Source organism: Malania oleifera, chromosome 1 (assembly GCF_029873635.1).
Source record: "Malania oleifera isolate guangnan ecotype guangnan chromosome 1, ASM2987363v1, whole genome shotgun sequence".
Classification (NCBI taxonomy): Eukaryota; Viridiplantae; Streptophyta; class Magnoliopsida; order Santalales; family Ximeniaceae; genus Malania; species Malania oleifera.
The window spans coordinates 124,701,524-124,723,243 of NC_080417.1; the positions used below are offsets into that span (position 1 = coordinate 124,701,524).

General features: G+C 34.4%; 1 protein-coding gene across 1 annotated transcript; it reads right to left on the reverse strand.

Moving 5' to 3' along the window:
* Positions 1 to 4,013: 4,013 nt before the first annotated feature.
* Positions 4,014 to 4,593, reverse strand: LOC131159553 (protein LITTLE ZIPPER 4). The gene has a single exon (XM_058114569.1). It carries the CDS (start codon positions 4,588 to 4,590, stop codon positions 4,354 to 4,356), a length of 237 nt encoding a protein of 78 aa, XP_057970552.1. The 5' UTR covers positions 4,591 to 4,593; the 3' UTR covers positions 4,014 to 4,353.
* Positions 4,594 to 21,720: the final 17,127 nt, after the last annotated feature.

Below are 21,720 nucleotides of genomic sequence, written 5' to 3' on the forward strand. Positions count from 1 at the left end.
TAAATATTTGATTAATCTGACACTAAATTAAAATAAAAATTAGTTGAAAGATACTGAAAGCATAAAATCTAGCATTTGAAAACTTCAAGCAGCCAATGGTCTTAAAAGTCTCGCAATTACTATTTTAGTTTTTCTTAGTAAATTTTGAATTATTTAAGAAATAATAAATAAAAATTGCATAGTCAAAATAATGAGGTTAAATTAAATGAAATAATTAAGGCTCACGTAAAAGTAAATACATTAAGATTAATATTATAAGCGAAACCAATATGCACAGAATAAGCAAGTTGGCAAGCATCTTACATACAAATGAAACTTGCATAGAACATGCATGCACCTATAGCGAAACGGAACCTCAAACCTACTCTAGGTCTAAACTTACAAACTTGACATTCATACATTGATACTCCATGAGTTATTCTAAACACTGCGATTACTTAATTAGGGCAATGACCAAAACTTAAAGCTTACATTGTTAATGTTCGATAGAAAGTAATAACCAATGAGAAAGTTCAAATCAATTATCAAGAGAATATTTTCACAAAATATAATTTCTATTTTATATATATACATACATACATATACATATATCCAAAGTATAAAATAATTGTGATTATGTTTCTTTATAGTCAAAATATCTTTCTAGGGTCAACAAATGCCCACTTTTTATAAATAAATAAAAAAAAACCTTATAACTAGGCAAACATTATAAACATAATATTTTACTTAGATAGTTTCCAACAAGAGAAAACAGTAAGATACCAATAAAATCATTTGATCAATGAATCTAAACAATTCAAGATGAAAAATAGAAAACAAATTGGGAATATTGACTAAATCAAATAGTCAAACTAAGAACTAACATTTTCTTACCAAAGAATATAAGCAAGACAAAAAATGTTCATATTGTTAATTTCAATTAAATTCTATGTAAGTTACACATAAATAATTAACTCATTCAAACTTAGTCAAAAATTCATTTTAGCCAACTCACTTAATGCATACTAAATCAGGTTCAAACAAAACATTATTATGTGTTTTTTTTTTAAAAAGGGTGGCACCTCCATTTATTTATTAATATACCCTCACTTTTGGCGAAGGAATACCGTGATTGCAAGATAAAACAAAAGGGAGAGTACAGAAAAACTAACACCAGCAACCAACCAAACTAAGACGACAATTATTATGTTATTCATTTTCACATTCTTATTGTTTTTATCTTATGCTAAAAGTATAATTACGATAAATAATTACACAAATTCAAGGAGTTTCAAGAAATAATTATAAAGCGCAAAAAAATGGATAAAAATTCCATAGCATATCATATCATCCAAAAAGTAAATATTGCGAAGATAAAGGGATAGAAAAGGAAGAATGGGAGAGTTATGAAAATAAAGTTATAGAGCCTATATGCACATAATTGAAGAGAAGAGATAAAGATAGTACGAAACAAATCAAATAGTTAAAGCCATGATAAAGAAGATTAAGAATGAATGGTTAGTGGAGTGGGAGGTATAAGATTGAGGGCATTGGATAATCTCAAAGATTTGCTCCTATTGCCAAAGGTTTTGCTCTTTCTTTGTCATAAGCTCAATTTGGTTTTAAAGTACGGTTCTTAATTACCATATAATTCACCTTGCTTCTTGACCACTTCTTAAAGTTTTTCTTCAAAACAATAGTAATGTTAGAGGCAATAGCATTTTTCTTAGCATTTATAGATGTATATATGCCCAAACCCTCTTCTCAGTCTGAGGTCATAACACAATTACAATTAGCCAAACATAAGAAAAGCTCATCTATTGCCCTATGAAGAAGTGGAGGATCTAGGTACTTCTTGTTGTCAAATGCTCGCTAACACTTTAACATCCACTCTAAATAAGCCATATCGCATACTATAGCAAAATGAGCATACATCTTTTGATTATTTACTTCAAAACAAATCTTCTCAAACCTACACTCCTCTTAGTCATCCTTTGGATTTCCTTTACGAATTTTAAGAGGATGGAGGCTTTCATCTCCATTTGAGCGCTAGTTGGATTAGCTTCAATTCCTCCCCGTCCCCCACCCAAAAAAAATTATTATAACATGAGAACTTTTTGAAAGGATACTTAAAAGCACATTTAGTTGGGCTAAGATTCATTTAATACCTTGTGAGACTTATGATCTCCATTAGGTTTCTTCACGTCCCTTCTCTCCGTGTGCATCTCATCGAATTACATCTCCTTGTTATGCCTTAATTATTTGATTCTTGAAGTTCTTATTAATTGGGCAATGATTAGTTGCCCTTGAGGCCAAACATGATTTGTTACAAAGGATGCCTTCTTATAAGTTATTGCAAGTCCATTTTTATCTTATTGTGCCTTGAATGAATCCATGGGTGTCAGTGGCTTATAACCAATGTTTCGCTTGAGTAGATGAAGTAGATGCACATCCTTCATAGTGGCTCTCTTGATTGTGACAACATTTTCAATCCAATTAGGATAGTGCACCTGCTTAATTTAATTATCTTGTCAACCTCTTCACACTGATATATATATATATATATATATCACCCCTTCAAAGCATTTTTTTTCCCCTTTATCTAAACTCTACACTAATAGTGGCTAGTAGGGTTATTAACCCCCATGTGGTAACATAACTTTTCTAATTAGGTTATTCATGATGTAGCTTTCGTTTCAATTGTCTTAAAAAATTACGTGCTTGTTATGAAAAGTACTTAAATTAAGGACTTATATCAATAAGTAGTGTTTGATTTACTCTTAAATAAGTACTTAATTAAAAAAATATTTTCTCAAATTATTTTTTTTAAGAAAAATAAGTATTTTAAAAAAGTATATATTTGAAAAAAAAAAAACTCATAATAAGTAATTACAGGCTATTGTCAACCTCTTCACAATGACATATATCCCCTTCAAAGCATTCTCTTTTTTTTTTTCCCTCTATCTAAACTCTACACTAATAGTGGCTAGTAGGGTTATTAACCCATGTGATAACATTCCTAATTAGGTTTATTCATGATATGGCTTTCGTTTCAAATGTCTTAAAAAATTAAGTGCTTATTATGGAAAAGTACTTAAATTAAGACAAACAATATATTTTTTTTCCCCGAAAAAATTACTTTTTCATAGTGATTCCAAAGATCTTGCATAGTCACTGTTAGTGCATCATATATTATTCCAACTGTATCATCACCTAAGAATACTGCTTATTTTTAGGGGAACATCACCAATTTTGTAAAAATTGGTCATAGCAGCTAAGGTTTTAGTCAGGTTTAGTAAAAACTAGCTAGTCCAACAAACAGACTTAAATCCAATAACATTAATGAGTCTTAATCCAATTTTGTAAAAAATTTAACCAGCCAAACAATCAGACTTGAAAATTTCTTTGTTTTGTTAGAAAGCCACCAATAAGTCATTAATTTTAAACTAGTAGGGTTTGTGTCAGTTTGATGATTGTTTAGATGGTCAACTAGCAGATGACATGAGGGCATGTCATGTCCACTGAGTTGATATTTTGGGTGCCTAACCTTTTCAAACTCAATGAACCCTCATTGACTTCCCTCCCTCTTGAATCTTTTATGACGTTACCCCTCTGATTGTACCTTCCCATCACCCAAACCCTAATGAACAGCTAGCACCCCCCCCCCCCCCCCCAAACGCCTCATTAATTTTCTCTCCCTTTAAAATCCAACACATGTAAATGTAAAATTTTCCTTGCTGGAAAACAAAATCTGTATTAGCATTGTCTAGTGGATTAGATAAATTGTATTTACTAATTCAAGTGCTCAGTTCATGAACCTGCAAAATTTACCACGGATAGCTGGGAGCTGAAAATGTGAATTGAGGGCCACTTATGCTGAGCTCTAGTTGAATATATAGTTCCAATGGAGAGATCAGTTTTCCGTTCAGCAAATTCTTTTAATCTGTCTTCGTTGAATTGCATCTTCGTGTTAATGACAGCAAGGAGTTTCACAGTTTTGGGCCATGAGAGAGAGAGAGAGAGAGAGAGAGAGATTCATAACAGAAAACATAACGCTACAAAATATGATATTTTGATAACCTCATGACATAATTGCAGGAACTAATTAATTGATTAACCCCCTCAAGATATGTAGAAGATAGGCTAAGAGATAGATATATAATTGTGATCTGATGGAATATAACAAAGTACCCTATTGCCAAAAGAGAAAAGATACTACCTAGTGTCCTCTTTATGAACTGAAACTTGGCCAACTGGCAAACTACTAACTACTGTTGACTTGACTCCATGGTTTTACACAAAAGGGCATGGGGACTCTTGGTACATGGGGTCATGGATCAAACACTTCATTCATGTTTAATTGATTAGCAGAGCTCAGGAGTTGGTGGAGCTGGAAGCGTTCTGAGCAGAGGTGCTGAGATTGAGGTTGAGGTCAGGAAGAGAGGTTGAGGCGGCATTCCCCTTTTGTTTTCCCTTAGAAGACAGCTTCTGATTCAGCTCAGACCGCAGCTGCTGATTCTCCTGGTTCAGCAGCTGCGCCTTCTTCCTCAGTTTCTCATTCTCTTGGATGATGTAACAGTTCTGCATGTACAGCTTGTTCAGCCTCTCCATCACCGAGGAAAAGAACTATTCAACTGCCCGCCGAAGATCCCCTGAAACAAACAAACCCACAACCAATCTAATTAGACACCTAGTTTTCTCATTAAAAATTTCAAAAAATTTGCTGATGGACTGCATTTTTACGAGGGTACTTTGTTTTATCCTCTGATTATGTTTTGACAGAGAAAATTGGTGTGGCCGGTGTCAACAGGAGGGGAAGGAGGCAGTAACATGAGAGGTGATTAGTGTTTAGTAGAGCAGGTGGGTGCTGACACAAAATATATACATAGATTTTGAGGTTAGGTAAAGAAGAACAAATTGGATTTTGAAGGAGATAAAAGGGAGGAATAACAGTTTCTCCACATCTGCACTCATTCAAGGAGGTTTCTTTGTGCAGTCCTTGCATGAGAGAGAAGAATAAAGTTAATGAGGAAGACAAATTGCAGAGTAAATAAATACATTCTGGTTTTCATATCTGCATAAAAGATTTTTCTGTTCTACTTAAAGTAACTAATGAACCGAAAGTGGCATGTAACAGCCTGGAAATGAAAAAACAAAACACAAAGTAAAATTCGATGATGGAGAATCAAAGGGGAAGAACATTAACCCTCCTTTCGGATTAAGGACCTAAGGCAGAGATCAAATGTTCATTATCTAATCTCTGTGTCTCAAATATAATTGAAAATGTACTCAAATATAATAAAAAATTAAGGAAATCAAAAGTTAATATAGTGTAAAATAAAAATTTACTAATTAATTCTCTGCATGTTTTATCATCCCTATTGGAATAAGCCAGCAAGGGACATTCCGTCCTTAAAACATATATCCATTTGCCAGAAAGGAAAATCAGCAAGTATGCATAAGAGATCCCAGAACTTTAAAATAATTCAAGCTGTCAGTTATATGCCATACAATATTGAGAGAAGGAACAGAAAGAGAGGCAGAGGGGATGATAGAAGAAGGAAGAAGAAGATGAAGAAGAAAGGAGAGAGAGAGAGAGAGAGAGGAGATGGGGTAGGGGTGGGGGCCTCAAGCTATATATATGTTTAGCTAGCTTTTCAAAAAAGATCACCTTTTGAAGGTTGGTTAGAGAGCTTTGGTCGAGGAAGCTGGTTGTAAGAAGTTAGCAGCAGAAGTAAAAAGAGAGGAGTTGGAGATCAGAAGTGGGTGACAAAGGCAACGAGGGGCTGCTAATATATAGTGAAAAAGTAGGAGAGAGAGAGAGAGAGAGAGAGGCAGAGAAGGTAGAAAAATACAGAGAGGGGGGGGGGGGGGGACATGTAACTACAATCATGCGTGTGTAAGCAAGTAAGGCGGCCGGTAGGGGCGAGGATTAAATGTTGGGTATGATGACAATGATGAATAGGAGCAGAAGAAGAAGAAAGATCAAGAAGAAGAAGAAGAAGAAGAAGAAAACAGAGAGAGAGAGAGAGAGAGAGAGGGAGTTTGGGGGGGTTTGAAGCAGAGGAGGAAATGGGTTGAAGTGAATGATGGGGAGGGTGGCAGCGGGGGCAGTTGGGGGAATTGAGGGGTCTGCCTCTGCCATTCCAAATGATGGTGGGGGGGAAGGAGGCTCGGCCGTCGGAAGATTCGCAATGATGGTTTGGATTGGTTTTGAATCAACGCCACCCCTTCCATCATCACTCCCTCTCCTGCCTTCCTTCCTTCCCTCCCTCCCCTGCTCTCTCTTTTTTGTTTTATTTATGCTCTGTTCCACAATCTCCCTCTTCTCCTAATTTTGGCCCCCTTCCTATTCCTCTTTCCCCTTCTCACTTTTCCCATTTCCTCTTCATCTCTCCTCCTCTCTTTTCAAACTCTATGCTTTGATGACATATACTTTGCCCTAATTATTATTTCTTATACAACATATATGCCAAAATTATTAAATAGATTTTGATGACCTATCCTCTTTTCCCAATTCTTTGATCACACCCTCATCCTACGGTTTGGAAAGCCCTAATTTCCCCCTCTCCCAATCCTCTTTTTGTTCTCACTTTTCCCATTTCCTCTTCATTTCATTTTTTCTTTATAAAATGCTAGACAGGCCGCAAACCTTAGTTATACATGTATGTCAGAACAATTAAATAATCTTTGACAATAATGGCATGTCCACCCTCTTTTTTCTAATTCTTTCTCCTCCTCCAACTACAATTTTTGAATTTGGGGCTTGACACGAAAATTTCATCTCTCTTAGAATTTTGCATAGTCAACTTTATAAAATTCGAATTAAATGAATATACTGGTTCTGTGGGAGATGCCATCATCATATTGGTGAGATCAGTAATCTCTTGATCTGAGGAGGAGGATGATGTTTCAGTTTCAGTGGAAGTTTCAGGAAGTCCTAAGACTTCCTGAAATCAATAAGGAAACACAAGCCCCCTTTTATTTCATCTTTGCGCACGCCCCCCACTGTGTCTCGCAATTCTCTCTCTCTCTCTCTCCTAAATTTTTCTTTAAATTTCCAACCAAATTGACGATCGGATACCATCACAAGGTCCTAGGTTCAATCCTCATCATGTTGGCCGAAGCAGATTTTTAATTTGGATTTCCTAGGCACCACTCCTAGGTTAGGGCGACGTTAAATATTTTTAAAGTCTAATTAGTATTGGGAGTGTGTGGATCTAGGAAATATTAAAATTATTATTATTCTTGAGAGTTGAATTGATTGGTTTGAGGGAAATGTGAATTTCAGGGTTTTGAGTGTCGAACGCCGTGGGTGTAGAATTTGGATATTTTAGTGAGATCTCAGTAAGTCAGGTAAGGGAAATAAATTATAATAGTTATTTTGAGAACTACTGGTTGAATTAATACGTGAAAATGAGAATATGATATTTTGTCTGAAATTATTATGATACGAATATTAGATAAAATTGTGTAGCATATGATTTATACAGAATTGTGATGTTTTGGGATTTGAAATATGTGAAATGATGAAAAGTGGTAAATAAAATTGTTTTATTGAGAATGATGAATTATGTTATACCAACGTGCATTTTACTGGGAAGTGATGAAATATGAAATATGAATATAGAAATATTTTCTATGATAAATGAGGAAATATGGAATGATGATATGTTTTATTGAGAAATGTTGAAATACATGAAATGAGATATATACCATCATGAGATGAAATATACCAATATATTGCAATGTGAATTCTTCAATGCGTGTACTGAAATGTGAATATTGTAATGTGAATACTGTAATGTGAATATTGAATTGTGAGTGTTGAAATGTGAATAGGAAATATGGAAATGAACCCTGATGGACTGGATTATTTCTAAAAGCACGGTATCGTTGCTAGTGGGATGATAAGTGCAACCACATGTTCTCGTGGAAAGTGTGGCGTGACAGTCGATTAAGCTAGTGAGAAGGGTAGTTTTGCCCCCTGGGTCCGGACTGGGAATAGGAAGGTCAATTGTACTATAGACGAATTGACGGATTTCTTATTTTGATCTAACCGAGTAGGCCAACTGCGGTTTAGATCCAACCTTTGGGCCGCACAACCCTGACCATGGGGGGAAGCATGGCGTGGAGAATATCCTTAGGGAAGCCATGAGTTACAGACCGTACATGAATTGGTTACCAAGGACACTCATAAGCTAGATGTGAAATGGAAATTAGAAATGAAAGAGCGTGAGTTTAATAACATAAATAATTAGGGTAAAGTAAAACTCTCCGCCAGAGGGCTTACTGAGTAAGGTGAGTGTTGGAATTGGTGTGATCCCAAGAGGGGGGGGGGGTGAATTAGGTTTTAAAAACTTTTTGACTAATTTAAACAATTCGCCGATTCACCACAATATCATATCCCATTTAACATGTATACGTGTATGTAAAGTGAGTTTAACAATAAAGGCAAACATACACGTGTGCAGTATCTTATTTAAATCAAATGTGTGCATGAAAATAATTTTGACATTAAATAAGCATTCATACACATGCTGAAATTAAAGTGCAAGAATTTAAATAAGATAAAAAGAAAGACACCTGATTTGTTATCGAGGTTCGGCCAAACCAGCCTACATCCATGCCTTAGGCTTAACCCCAAGGATTCCACTATACCTGCTCACTTAATCGGGAAGACCAAAAGCCTTTTACATCCTCTCCTTATGGGGCGAGGAAAACCTCAACTCAATTATTAGGCTGAGCCAAACTAGTCTCACTTGCGAGGCTGAGACTCCCCAGTTCAATTTCGGGCTGAACCGAACTAGTCTCACTTGTGGGGCTAAGACTCCCTAGTTCAATTCCGGGCTGAACCGAACCGGTCTCATTTACGGGGCTGAGACTCCCCAGTTTAATTAATGGGTTAAACTGAACCGTTACAATAAAATCATTTTGCACATAAAATATGCTTTTGAAATACAAGCAGAGATGTACAACATTAAAATCTAATATGCATTCTCATATGATTTTGAAATGAAGCTCATGTAGAGTATGGGTTTTCTCTCAAAATATTTTTCAAGTAAAACTTGAGAGTTTGGAAAATGATTTTCTTTTCTAAAATGATCGACCGTTATAAAATAAAAGGAGAATCCTCGCAAGCAAGTATATATTAAATTGATATATGCTCAAGGCTCCGTCTTGTATAACCCAAAGAAATTCTCCAACAATTGTATGTCAAGATAAGAGTAGGAGAATATTAGGGTTTTCTTCAAAATGATTAACCTTACTAAAATTAATCCCAAGAAGACATTCAAGCAAAATATATGAGCCATTCACAATAAATTTCTCCAAAAAATATTTTTCCAAATAAAAGAATATGGGAGAAATTTAATCTTTGAAAACATGAAAAATAGAAAGGCCTTCAAGTAATATACATATAGAGAATGTTATATGCTTAAGCCTCTTCAAATATAACCCTAAAAATATTTTCCCCAAAAATGGTTTTCAAAAGAAGAGAATAGGAGACATTTTAATCTTTGAAAATATATCACAAATGAAAGAAGAAGGCCATCAAGCAATACATATGTATATGATATATGCTCAAGCCTCTTCACATAAAACCCCCAAGAATATTTTCTCCCAAAATGATTTTCAAATAAAAGAAGAGTAGGAGAAAAATGAGAATTTAAAGAACAAATGAGGTATAGAAGTGTGGGAGAATCAAAGAATGATAAACTAAATTAACAAAGGTATTCTCCAACAATTTTCAAGTGTTTTGGGGTTATATTTATAGGCAAAAACCCCTCGTGACCGTTATATAGCCGTTGGGACCTTAAAATATATTTTTATTTCAAAAATTAGCTATTTTTTGGCCGTTGGGACACTTTCCCGAGAAGGTCGGTCGACCAGGCTCAAGGTACGGTCGACCGAGGCTTGAAATCCACGAGTTTCGGTCAACCGTAGTGAAGGTTCGGTCGACCAACCTTGACTTTTCTACACGGACACTGTTTAGTGTTTTGGCTATAACTTTTTCTATACAACTCCAAATTGGATATTCTTGATATCAATAGAAAGATAAAAAAAACTCCCACAACTTTCATGTTGAACAAATTTTAAGATAATAAGTTTTGTTTTGAGAAAAATGCCCATCAATGAGATGGAAGAAACATGAAGGGATTTTTTCTCTTACGGACATGTTTCAGTGTTTTGGTCATAACCTTTTTTGTGTAACTCCAATTTGGACGTTCTTGGTATCAAACTTAAGCTATGGGAAAATACCACAATTTTTATGTTGAACATGGTTTGATATTAGATCGAATTGAGTGATAAAATTGCTCATTTATAACATTTGGTTGACTGGCCGGTTGACCGACCTCTTTGAAAAATTTAGTTTTTGCCTTCTTTTAACTTTAAAACCATTTAAAAACCTTTGTATAAGTTAGGCATTTTATGAAAAGAGTTTTTCATGTTTTTTGGAGGTCCTATGGTCAATCTAAGGTCAGGTAGAGCTTCAATTTTAAATCATGTAAGATGCATGCACATTCAACCCTAATTACTATTACAACTTAGAAAATAAATAAAGTTTTCATGTCTTCTGCTCTTCAATGCTCCATGGAATATGCCGATTGGTGTTCTTCTCAGTGCTCTTTACAACTTCCATTTTGCATTCATCACTTGTGCTTACAGAAATATAAACATGTTCACACTCAGTTACACAAGTGGGATACTATGGTTTGTTATTATCAAAACAGGGATCGAACTTAAAAGGTCAACAATCTCCCCCTTTTTGATGATGACAAACATATGAGCAAAATTGGAATTGTCTGATAAGGCTCCCCCTTACAATATGCATAAATTCAAAATGATATTAAAAAAAAATGCTCAATCATAAACATGAAGACTTCACAAATTTTCAAGTTGATAGTTAAGCTCAGTGGTTCAATGTGCAGTTTATGTTTGAAGCTATTTTAACAAAATATTCAAGTTTGTGCATTTGTCATTTCCTAATTTGAATAACAAAAGGCAGAGAGATAAATGGGGTTTATAATTTTGCTTAAGAGACATCTCCCCCTTTTGTCATCAACAAAAGGGCTAAACTGAGTAGAAAATAATTTTATCATTTAAAATATACTTAACAAAGAGAACTCCCCCTTTTTTAAGACAAGAAAAACTCTCCCCTTATGTGATATAACAGTTGGGCATAAAAAATTTATAACTGTTTAAAAGATATAACCATTAAGCATACAGAACAATTTAACTGGTCATTTAAAAGATTAAAATGACATGTAAACAAGGTTAGACCATAAGCATACATAAATCGTTTGCAATTTAAACATATCATATGACCCGTGGAAGATTTGAGTTAAAGGCACACAACATATGATACCAAAGGGAGGTTTGAGCATAAAAATAGTCTAACAAGTTCGCATGCATTTTCATATGAAATTACCGAACCAATTATGCAATTTTATAACTCATATGTATATAATAATAATAATGAGGCAAGAGAAAAAGTTCTAGTTTCAAAATAAGATATTGCCATAAAGTATTATAATAAATATATATGTATATATATAAATATATATATATATATCCCTCTTATAATGTTTGCTTAAAAAACTTGGGGTTTATACTTGCTGAAAAAGAAACTTTAATTTAAAACTCAAGCAAACATTATTTTCCCGGTATATCATTTAAGTGCAAATCACAAAGTACCAGAAAAATGAAACCATATAAATCCAATGATGTTAAATAAATTTAAGAATGAGGATTATATGGAAAAACCTAAACCACTGTGGCAAACAAAATATTTTCATTTATTATATTCAAGGAAGACATTAAAATTAATCACAAGCCACAATGAATTTAAAAGCTAAATCTAAGCAGGAAATGTTGTGAGCACAACAAGATAGAAAAATAATTTCTAGGTGCTCCCTCTATCAATTTGAATGCGTGCTTAGATTCTTTTAACTACTTATACTGATATAATTTGTGAAAGTTCAAGCAGTATAAGTATTAATTTCATATTTTACTGGATATGTGTTAGACGAATAAATTTCACCAATAAAATGTCCCTAAACATACATGCGCTAAATATCAAGTACTAAGTCATGCATGGTGTTCATGTGTACCCGAAACAATTCATATCAAAGATATTCAGTAGAGACAAGATATGATGTTCAAGGTGCCTAGAAAAACTTTGGACTCAAAAAGTAGAAACAATGAGAAATAATGTGAGTCCATGGGTCAATTGATTCTTATCCTTTTTCAAGGATGAGGCTTAACCTCCCCAGTATAGTCTCAAGCATACAAAAGTGCATTAACGTTCAAAGGATGAATTTCATTCAAGCACACTCAACACATGTTCATCCTTCTAAATATTACTTAGCATGCAGGAGATTATTAAGTTCATTTTTCTTAAAAGTGGGGCTTAAACCCCCCCTGTATATTTGCATGCATACATACTTGCATTAAGTTCAGGATGATAGTCATTTAAGCGCATTCCTCAAAGATTCATCCTATCAAAATATTTTCAACATGCAGCAAATATAGGCATTTCGTACATACTAGCATGACATATTGCATTTCGTTTTAATACACAATAGTCAATCAAGGCTATACATAAAGGTAATGCAATAGGAGTTCAAAAAAAAGGATGGCACAACTCAAAACACAATGAGTGTGCGCAAAATGAAAAACTCCCCCTTAGTTATGCAAATTCCTTAGTCAATGGACCATCATCAAAATATGAGGTGTTCAATTTAAAGGTGATGATGCTCTACCATTTGGATCCGGAGTGAAAGTACATAATCCAAAGAATTTGACCAAATGGAGTCCATGAGCTAAATTCATCCTAAGACACAACCTAAATGTGTACATGTCTTCAAAATACATAGCGTTTTGGATTTCACATGTACTATCCCATGTAATTACTGTGCATCCTAGGAAGGGAAATGTGTTGCTTATGCTAATCAAAAATTGATTTCACTAGGTATACTAGATAGTATAAGAGGTCCTTTTAATGCAACTATACTGGTTATCTGTTAAAAAAATTTGTCATATGTTCAGCACAGTCTTCCTTATAAGCCATAGATGCATCAAAAAATATATATTGAGGCATGCAATAATGTTCATGACCCACGAACATTTCATATCAAATCATAAGACTTTAAGCACTGGATATGATGTTTAGGGTATTTTCAAGAGCCTCGATATTCAATAAATGAAGGTGATGCATATGGATCATTTTTGTGCTTCCTATAGGGATGGAGCTGGGCTCTCCTAGTTATTCGATGATTATGTAAGGATGAATTTTAATTTTCTATTTGGTTTCACTCATCCATTCAAAAATGTTTTAACATTAATTTTATCATAATCATTTTTATCACAAGGTTTTGATTTGGGAAAAATCCTATCGAAATTTTGGCAGCATGCCGTTTGTAAATCGGACATTTCCCAAATTTACCATGTACCTAAAACCAGATAGATTCACGTAATCAACAAGTAATAATCCAATTTAAGCATGCGAGAACCTATTTCCACTACCAGCATGCAATTCTCATCAACTGCATCTGTCATGCAGAAGGCATTCTAGACTAAGCATGCAATCAGGTAGTTCAATCAATATATCAAATAAATATAGACTATCCGTACGAAGATATAATCATTAGGTAATCTATGGACAGTGGCATTCAATACAAATAGGTTATCCATCAAATATAATTGAACTTAAATCATAAGATGGATATATGCATTTATTTAAAACAAATTATCCATTCATAAGAAAATATAGTCATTTAAATAAGAATGGACATAGGCATTTAACTCACATCAGATCAAATTTAAAATAATATCCATCAATCATGGAGTATATTCATTTAGCACATATGGATATTTGCATTCAGCTTATATAAAGCATCCAATGTATATGATAAACACAATACAAAAAAATGTATATTGGATGAATTTTCAAAACATGCTGCTCCTCTCAATTATGTAGCCAAAGAATTATATGTTCAATTAATTGTATTTGGAATAACAAAAATTTTCAAATATGAGGACGAGCTTATAAATTCCTTGAGTTTAATTCATCATTTGAAAATGATTTATCATTTTAAGCTCAATTATGAGTTTAGGATTATACATTACATAGCATAAGATCGATTTCCTAAAACTCAATACTGTGTGATGGATAAAGATATGCTATATTTGAGACATTCATACTAAAGCATATATAGCATCAGAATTCTTATAACAATTAAAACATTTTGTCCATTTGAATGAGATTTATTTAAACATGCTTATGAGGTTTAATTCAAAAGCTGATAATAACATAAGCATGCACTAGCCACAATATTATCATATATTAGCCAATCATAATTATATGTACATATTAAGGTTAGATTGGATAAGGTCATTAAAACTCATATGTTGGCTAGATTTCCTTAGGGTTCTCAGTAGAATAATAGAGCATACTAAAATATAATCTTTTAAGCATGCAACTCTATTTAATCATTTAAAGCATTTTGATTCCTTATATATATATATCCTAAAATCTTATGAGTATTAATAAGATTTTCTTCTCAAGTGCACCTCATAAGACATCATGCTATTATCATAAAAGATTTATCATGATTTATACAAAGATTTAATACAAGATATATCATACAAATCATGACAAGAAATTAATACAAATGTCATATGATTCACGACGACAAATAAATCAAACACAAGATATATCATGTGAATTATACTATGAGTTATTCAATATATTAGAAGGAGAATAGATATACCTTTAAGTTTTACTCCTTAATCGTTTAAGCTTGGAGTGGTGTCATCTCTCGATTCCTTATACCTCTTATGATTCCCAAAGGACCTTAGCACTCAAAAGAATGAACTTACAAAGGCATTAGTGACTAAGGCACACAAAAAATATGCATGTCACATATATGATATGCATTAAAACATATGTCATACGAATTTAATTCATTTTCAAAATTTGGGAAATTTGAAACTTGAAAACATTTTCAATGGGATATGATAAGCATAACAAGCACGAATACTTTCCAAATCCACCAATCATTTGATTTTACAAACATATCTTCAGATTTAACACAGTAAAATCTATGCAATAAAACAGTGGAGGATTTGCAAAGCGCTAACCCTCAAAATTGGGATACACCAAAAAGTTGAACCGTTGCGATCTTTACGCATAAGCGGTTAAGCCTTTTGCAACGAGGCTCTGATACCAATTGTGGGAATTGGTGTGATCCTAAGGGGGGGGGGGTGAATTGGGTTTTAAAAACTTTTTGGCTAATTTAAACAATTTGCCGATTCACCACAGTATCATATCTCATTCAACATGTATACGTGTATGTAAAGTGAGTTTAACAATAAAAGCAAACATACACGTGTGTAGTATCTTATTTAAATCAAATGTGTGCATGAAAATAATTTCGACATTAAATAAACATTCATACACATGCTAAAATTAACGTGCAAGAATTTAAATAAGATACAAAGAAAGACACCAGATTTGTTATCGAGATTCAGCCAAACCAGCCTACATCCACGCCTTGGGCTTACCCTCAAGGATTCCACTATACCTGCTCACTTAACTGGGCAGAGCAAAAGCCTTTTACATCCTCTCCTTACGAGACGAGGAAAACCCTAGCTCAATTATTAGGCTAAGCCAAACTAGTCTCACTTGTGGGGCTAAGACTCCCTAGTTCAATTCCGGGCTGAACCGAACCGGTCTCATTTACGGGGCTGAGACTCCCCAGTTTAATTAATGGGTTAAACTGAACCGTTACAATAAAATCATTTTGCACATAAAATATGCTTTTGAAATACAAGCAGAGATGTACAACATTAAAATCTAATATGCATTCTCATATGATTTTGAAATGAAGCTCATGTAGAGTATGAGTTTTCTCTCAAAATATTTTTCAAGTAAAACTTGAGAGTTTGGAAAATGATTTTCTTTTCTAAAATGATCGACCGTTATAAAATAAAAGGAGAATCCTCGCAAGCAAGTATATATTAAATTGATATATGCTCAAGGCTCCGTCTTGTATAACCCAAAGAAATTCTCCAACAAATGTATGTCAAGATAAGAGTAGAAGAATATTAGGGTTTTCTTCAAAATGATTAACCTTACTAAAATTAATCCCAAGAAGGCATTGAAGCAAAATATTTGAGCCATTCATAATAAATTTCTCCAAAAAATATTTTTCCAAATAAAAGAATATGGGAGAAATTTAATCTTTAAAAACATGAAAAATAGAAAAGCCTTTAAGTAATATACATATAGAGAATGTTATATGCTCAAGCCTCTTCAAATATAACCCCAAAAATATTTTCTCCAAAAATGGTTTTCAAAAGAAGAGAATAGGAGACATTTTAATCTGTGAAAATATATCACAAATGAAAGAAGAAGGCCATCAAGCAATATATATGTATATGATATATGCTCAAGCCTCTTCACATAAAACCCCCAAGAATATTTTCTCCGAAAATGATTTTCAAATAAAAGAAGAGTAGGAGAAAAATGAGAATTTAAAGAACAAATGAGGTATAGAAGTGTGGGAGAATCAATGAATGATAAACTAAATTAACAAAGGTATTCTCCAACAATTTTCAAGTGTTTTGGGGTTGTATTTATAGGCAAAAACCCCTTGTGACCGTTATATAGCCGTTGGGACTTAAAATATATTTTTATTTTAAAAATTAGCCATTTTTTGACCTTTGGGACACTTTCCCGAGAAGGTCGATCGACCAGGCTCAAGGTACGGTCGACCGAGGCTTGAAATCCACGAGTTTCGGTCGACCGTAGTGAAGGTTCGGTCGACCAGCCTTGACTTTTCTACACGGACACTGTTCAGTGTTTTGGCTATAACTTTTTCTATACAACTTCAAATTAGATGTTTTTGATATCAATAGAAAGATAAGAGAATCTTCCACAACTTTTATGTTGAACAAATGTTAAGATAATGAGTTTTGGTTTAAGAAAAATGCCCATCAATGAAATGGAAGAAAAATGAAGGGATTTTTTCTCTTACGGACACGTTTCAGTGTTTTGGCCATAACTTTTTTTGTATTACTCCAATTTGAACGTTCTTGGTATCAAACTCAAGCCATGGGAAAATTCCAAAATTTGCATGTTGAACATGGTTTGATATGAGATCTAATTGAGTGAGAAAATTGTTCATTTCTAACATTCGGTCGATTGGCCGGTTGACCGACCCCTTTGAAAAATTTAGTTTTTGCCTTCTTTTAACTTTAAAACCATTTAAAAACCTTTGTATAAGTTAGACATTTTATGAAAAGAGTTTTTCATGTTAGTTGGAGGTCCTATGGTCAATCTAAGGTCTGGTAAAGCTTCAATTTTAAATCATGTAAGATGCATGCACATTCAACCCTAATTACTATTACAACCCAGAAAATAAATAAAGTCTTTGTGTCTTCTGCTCCTCAATGCTCCATGGAATATGCCGATTGGTGTTCTTCTTAGTGCTCTTTACAACTTCCTTTTTACATTCATCACTTGTGCTTACAGAAATATAAACATGTTCACACTCATTTACACAAGTGGGATACTGTGGTTTGTCATTATCAAAACAGGGATCAGACTCAAAAATTCAACAGTGGGTGCCCCGATAAGTATCAGTTGTAGCCACACTTGAACTATTCAGGTAAGGTTATATACAATATCAGAGCAGAGGGGAGCTATATGTATGGGCGTGTAATCTCCCCTATCTTCGGGAACCTTCACTAATAAATATGGGTTGCATGTGCATGTGTAGAGACCCTGAGAATTATAGCAATTAAATAATAAAGGAAAAGAGAGTGAAATGATTTTTTCCAAGGGGGCCTCAGCGGGATCTCGTCAACGAGCAGAGAATATTCGTCGACGAGTTACCTTCTTGGGAACGTCGACGAGAACACGTGTCTCGTCGACGAAGAGAAATCAAGAGTAGGTTTATGACATGTGGGCTCGTCAATGAATTCATAGTCTTCATCGACAAATTTTCTTCTTGGACTCGTCGACGAAGTGACGTGGCTTGTCGACGAGGCCATACTCTATAAATATGCCAAGTTCGAGTTTTTAGCGAGAATTCACATGCAAAACCCTCTCTCTCTCTCTCTCTCTCTCTCTCTCTCTCTCTCTCTAGAATTCATCTCTTTAACCTTCTCTCTAGGATTCCGGCTTTAATTCTTGCCGATTTGATGATCAGAAGCCACCATGTTACTCCTGGGAAGATTCTCTATAATACTGCCGGATCAGAATTTTTATTTGGAGTATTTGGGCACTATCCCAAAATTTGGGTAAGTTGGTTATGTTAAGTTTTATAAGTTGTTGGGTATTTCTGGACTGAGGGGAATGTGTTGGAATGTGTTATACTGGTATATGTTGATTCGTTAGAAAATGTGAATTTCAAGGTATTGAGCTGGGAACACACAGAAGTAAGTTTGTTTACATTTGTGGTCTTCTTAGTAAGTCAGGTAAGGGGATAAATTAAGTCATCACTTTTCATGAAAATATTTATTAATATACAACATTTATTTTTAGAAATTATATATGTATAGTACAGTGTTTGAAAATACTGCTATTGAACAGGAAAATAGTTTTAATACATTTTATCGGAAAATATGATTTCAGATCAGATTTATGTTTAGAGTATTACTCACATTTGTGTGGCATGAGTATAGATTTCCATGAAAATTAGGTTATACCAAAATAATATGATTTTTCCAAAATAAGCATGTTACGACAGTTTTCAGAAAAACCATAAAAATAGTGTAGAAACTATGGTTTAAAATATTATGTTAAACAGTGCAGAAAATTCATGTTCAGTATGTTATGATATGGCCAGCATAGATGTCGTGATTTATATGTTATGATATGGCCGGCGTAGATGTCGTAATTATGTATGTTATGTCAAAATCCATGAAAGTATGATCATGTCAGATATTACTCAAAAATAAAAAACAACTATGTATCAGTAATATGAAATGTACTATATATTATCAAAACTAGGATGACTTAGTTTAGTCTTTCAGAGAACGGTACCGTAGCTATACGTATAAGTTCAAGTTTATGTTAGTGCTACCACACATCTTAGATAGAGTGTGGGAGATGACAGTCGATGTGGCTTCAGTGTAGTGCAGGGTTTTCCCTGGCAGTCCGGACCGGGTGGGACAAGCACATTGAAATTACAGACTTATGTTGACTTAGCGTGGTCGGCCAGCCATTGCTAGGTCCCACCTACGAGTCGCATAACCCTGTCATGTGGGGGGTAAAACATGACATCAGCTAACTATCCATCCTGGGTATTATTTCAGTATTGTACAGTTATAAAAGATGTTTTACATGATTACAGAAATTGTACAATGTTTATTATGATATTTACTATGATATGATGAATAATGTTTTACTCAGAAATTATACATCCGGTTTTATCAGATATACATATTATGTACAGTTCATGTTTAAGCACGATAATACTTATGTTGCCACACACTGATATTAGTTTATCTCCCTTATTGAGAGGTGTCTCACCCCAGCATTACAAACATTTCAGGGAATCCAGATAGAAGGGTGGATAGAGCTCCGCAACAGTAGAGGTTGACCGAACTACCCTGTCAGAAGGGTAAGTAGTTGAGTTAGGGTCAGATTGGTTTTTTAGAGTTATGATCCTAGGATACTATTTGGTCCTTTTGTGGATGTTTGTATATATATGACAGATTCATTAGGCTTCTAGTATTGTGCCCGTTGTTGTATGATATGTATGTAATTTATGATTCCATTGCTTAGGTATCAGAGATGTATGACAAGTATATCCTCGGTACTCATGGGTCCGGGTTGATTATGACTATATCAGTTTAGCAGGATATCAAAGTTAATATGAATTGTGATACGTAGAAAAAAATATGAGTATATATGTATATAGTAAAAATAGGCAGGTCATTACAGCATGAATTTGAGAAATGGAATAAAGTTATAAAAATATTGTGTTTTATATCTATATGATTATGAATACGAATGTGTATATTTTCTCAGATGGTATTATCACTGAAATGAGTATATTATGATATAACGAAACTCATACTGCCATACAATGTAAATAATTTATTCCGTCTTACTGAGATGTGTCTCACCCAAATATCTAATATTTTAGGAAACCATGACAGACCAAGTGATATAGCTCCATAATAGAGGGGAGCTAGTACCCTGATAGACAATGTAATTATTTTGTTTAGGGATAAATGATTCCTTGTATATTGTGGGTTTTTGGGGATGTTTATCGTTGTATAGAACTCTAGGTAGTTGTATTATGGATGATTTGTAAATATTGACTTTCACTGTTAGGGTTGTTTGTATGATTGCTTACCCTATACCCCACTTCGGGTCGAGTTATGTTTAAATGGTATAAGAGTTGTTGATGTGGCCAATATTTTATTAACATGTTTTATTTATATATAAAAAATTGTATGAAAAAACGGGGTGTCACAGTTTGGTATCGGAGTCTAGGTTGTTAGGTTCTATAGACTTTAGTAAATAGTGAAATACAATACCAGAGTATAGAAATGAATTTTGATGAGAGTAGGAGGTGGGTAGATTGAGATATGAGTCAGTTATTGTTAGAGGATGGGATTGAAGTTTAGGGTTCTATCTTACAACTTGGAGGCAGGAGTTCCGTAGTTATTTCTGTGATTTTCCTAGGGCGACGACTTTAGAAAAACCATAGTAAACTATCTCCGATTCTTGTTTCTGAGTGGTAGGATTGGATCTTAAATTGAGATTGAGGATATTAAGATGAATGATTATAGAAGACTATTTTATGGGTTATAGTCAGATGTGTATATAGGTTGTGTTATGATGATAGGGTTCTAAGACTATTTTGTTCCTTTTTCAGGGATGAACCGTGGGAACAATAATACGAAAGTAGGAGGTGATGAGGCAGGGCCTTCTAAGGTGGGTGGTGGAGATCCCAATGCAGTGTTATGCAACGTCACCTGATAGGTGATGACAGAGATGGCCAGGAATTCAGGGGAGAGGAGCTGCATGATTGAGCAGTTCACACGTATGAACCCCCATATTTTTCTAGAGGGGCTGGCCCATTCAAGGATGAGGATTGGATCTAGGAGATTAAGGAGACGTTGGTAGTCCTCCCATGTACTAATGAGTAGAGGATCATGTTTGCTACTTCTAAATTGATAGGAGAGGCTAAATACTGGTGGAGATCGACGAGAATGTTAGAGGAACAGAGGCCTAAACCTAAAGTGATGACATGGAGCCGTTTTAGGGAGATATTTTTTGAGCAGTTCTTTCTTGCTGCTAATAGAAGTGCAAAAGCAGCAGGGTTTTTGAGTTTGACACAAAGACACATGACAGTGCAATAGCACGTTGCCAAATATATCGAGCTGTCCCGCTTTGCTCCATACCTAGTGCTAGATGAGGAAAAAAAGGTGAGGAAGTTTGAGAAGCGCTTGAGCTGGGGATTATATGAGCAGGTTGTAGGCTTTTGGGCCCAGACTTTCTCAGAGATAGTTGATAGAGTTACAGTGATTGAGAGTGACCTACAAAGAGGTGCTGCGGCACAGAGTTAGAGGAAGACGCATGCATCTACAAATGGGAGACCGAGTAGTATAGGGCAAACTGATGCCCTCTCCCTGTTCCAGATGCTATAGGAGACACCCAGGAGAGTGTCGGGTTAGGGAGGTGATATGTTACCGATGCTATCGACCTGGCCACAT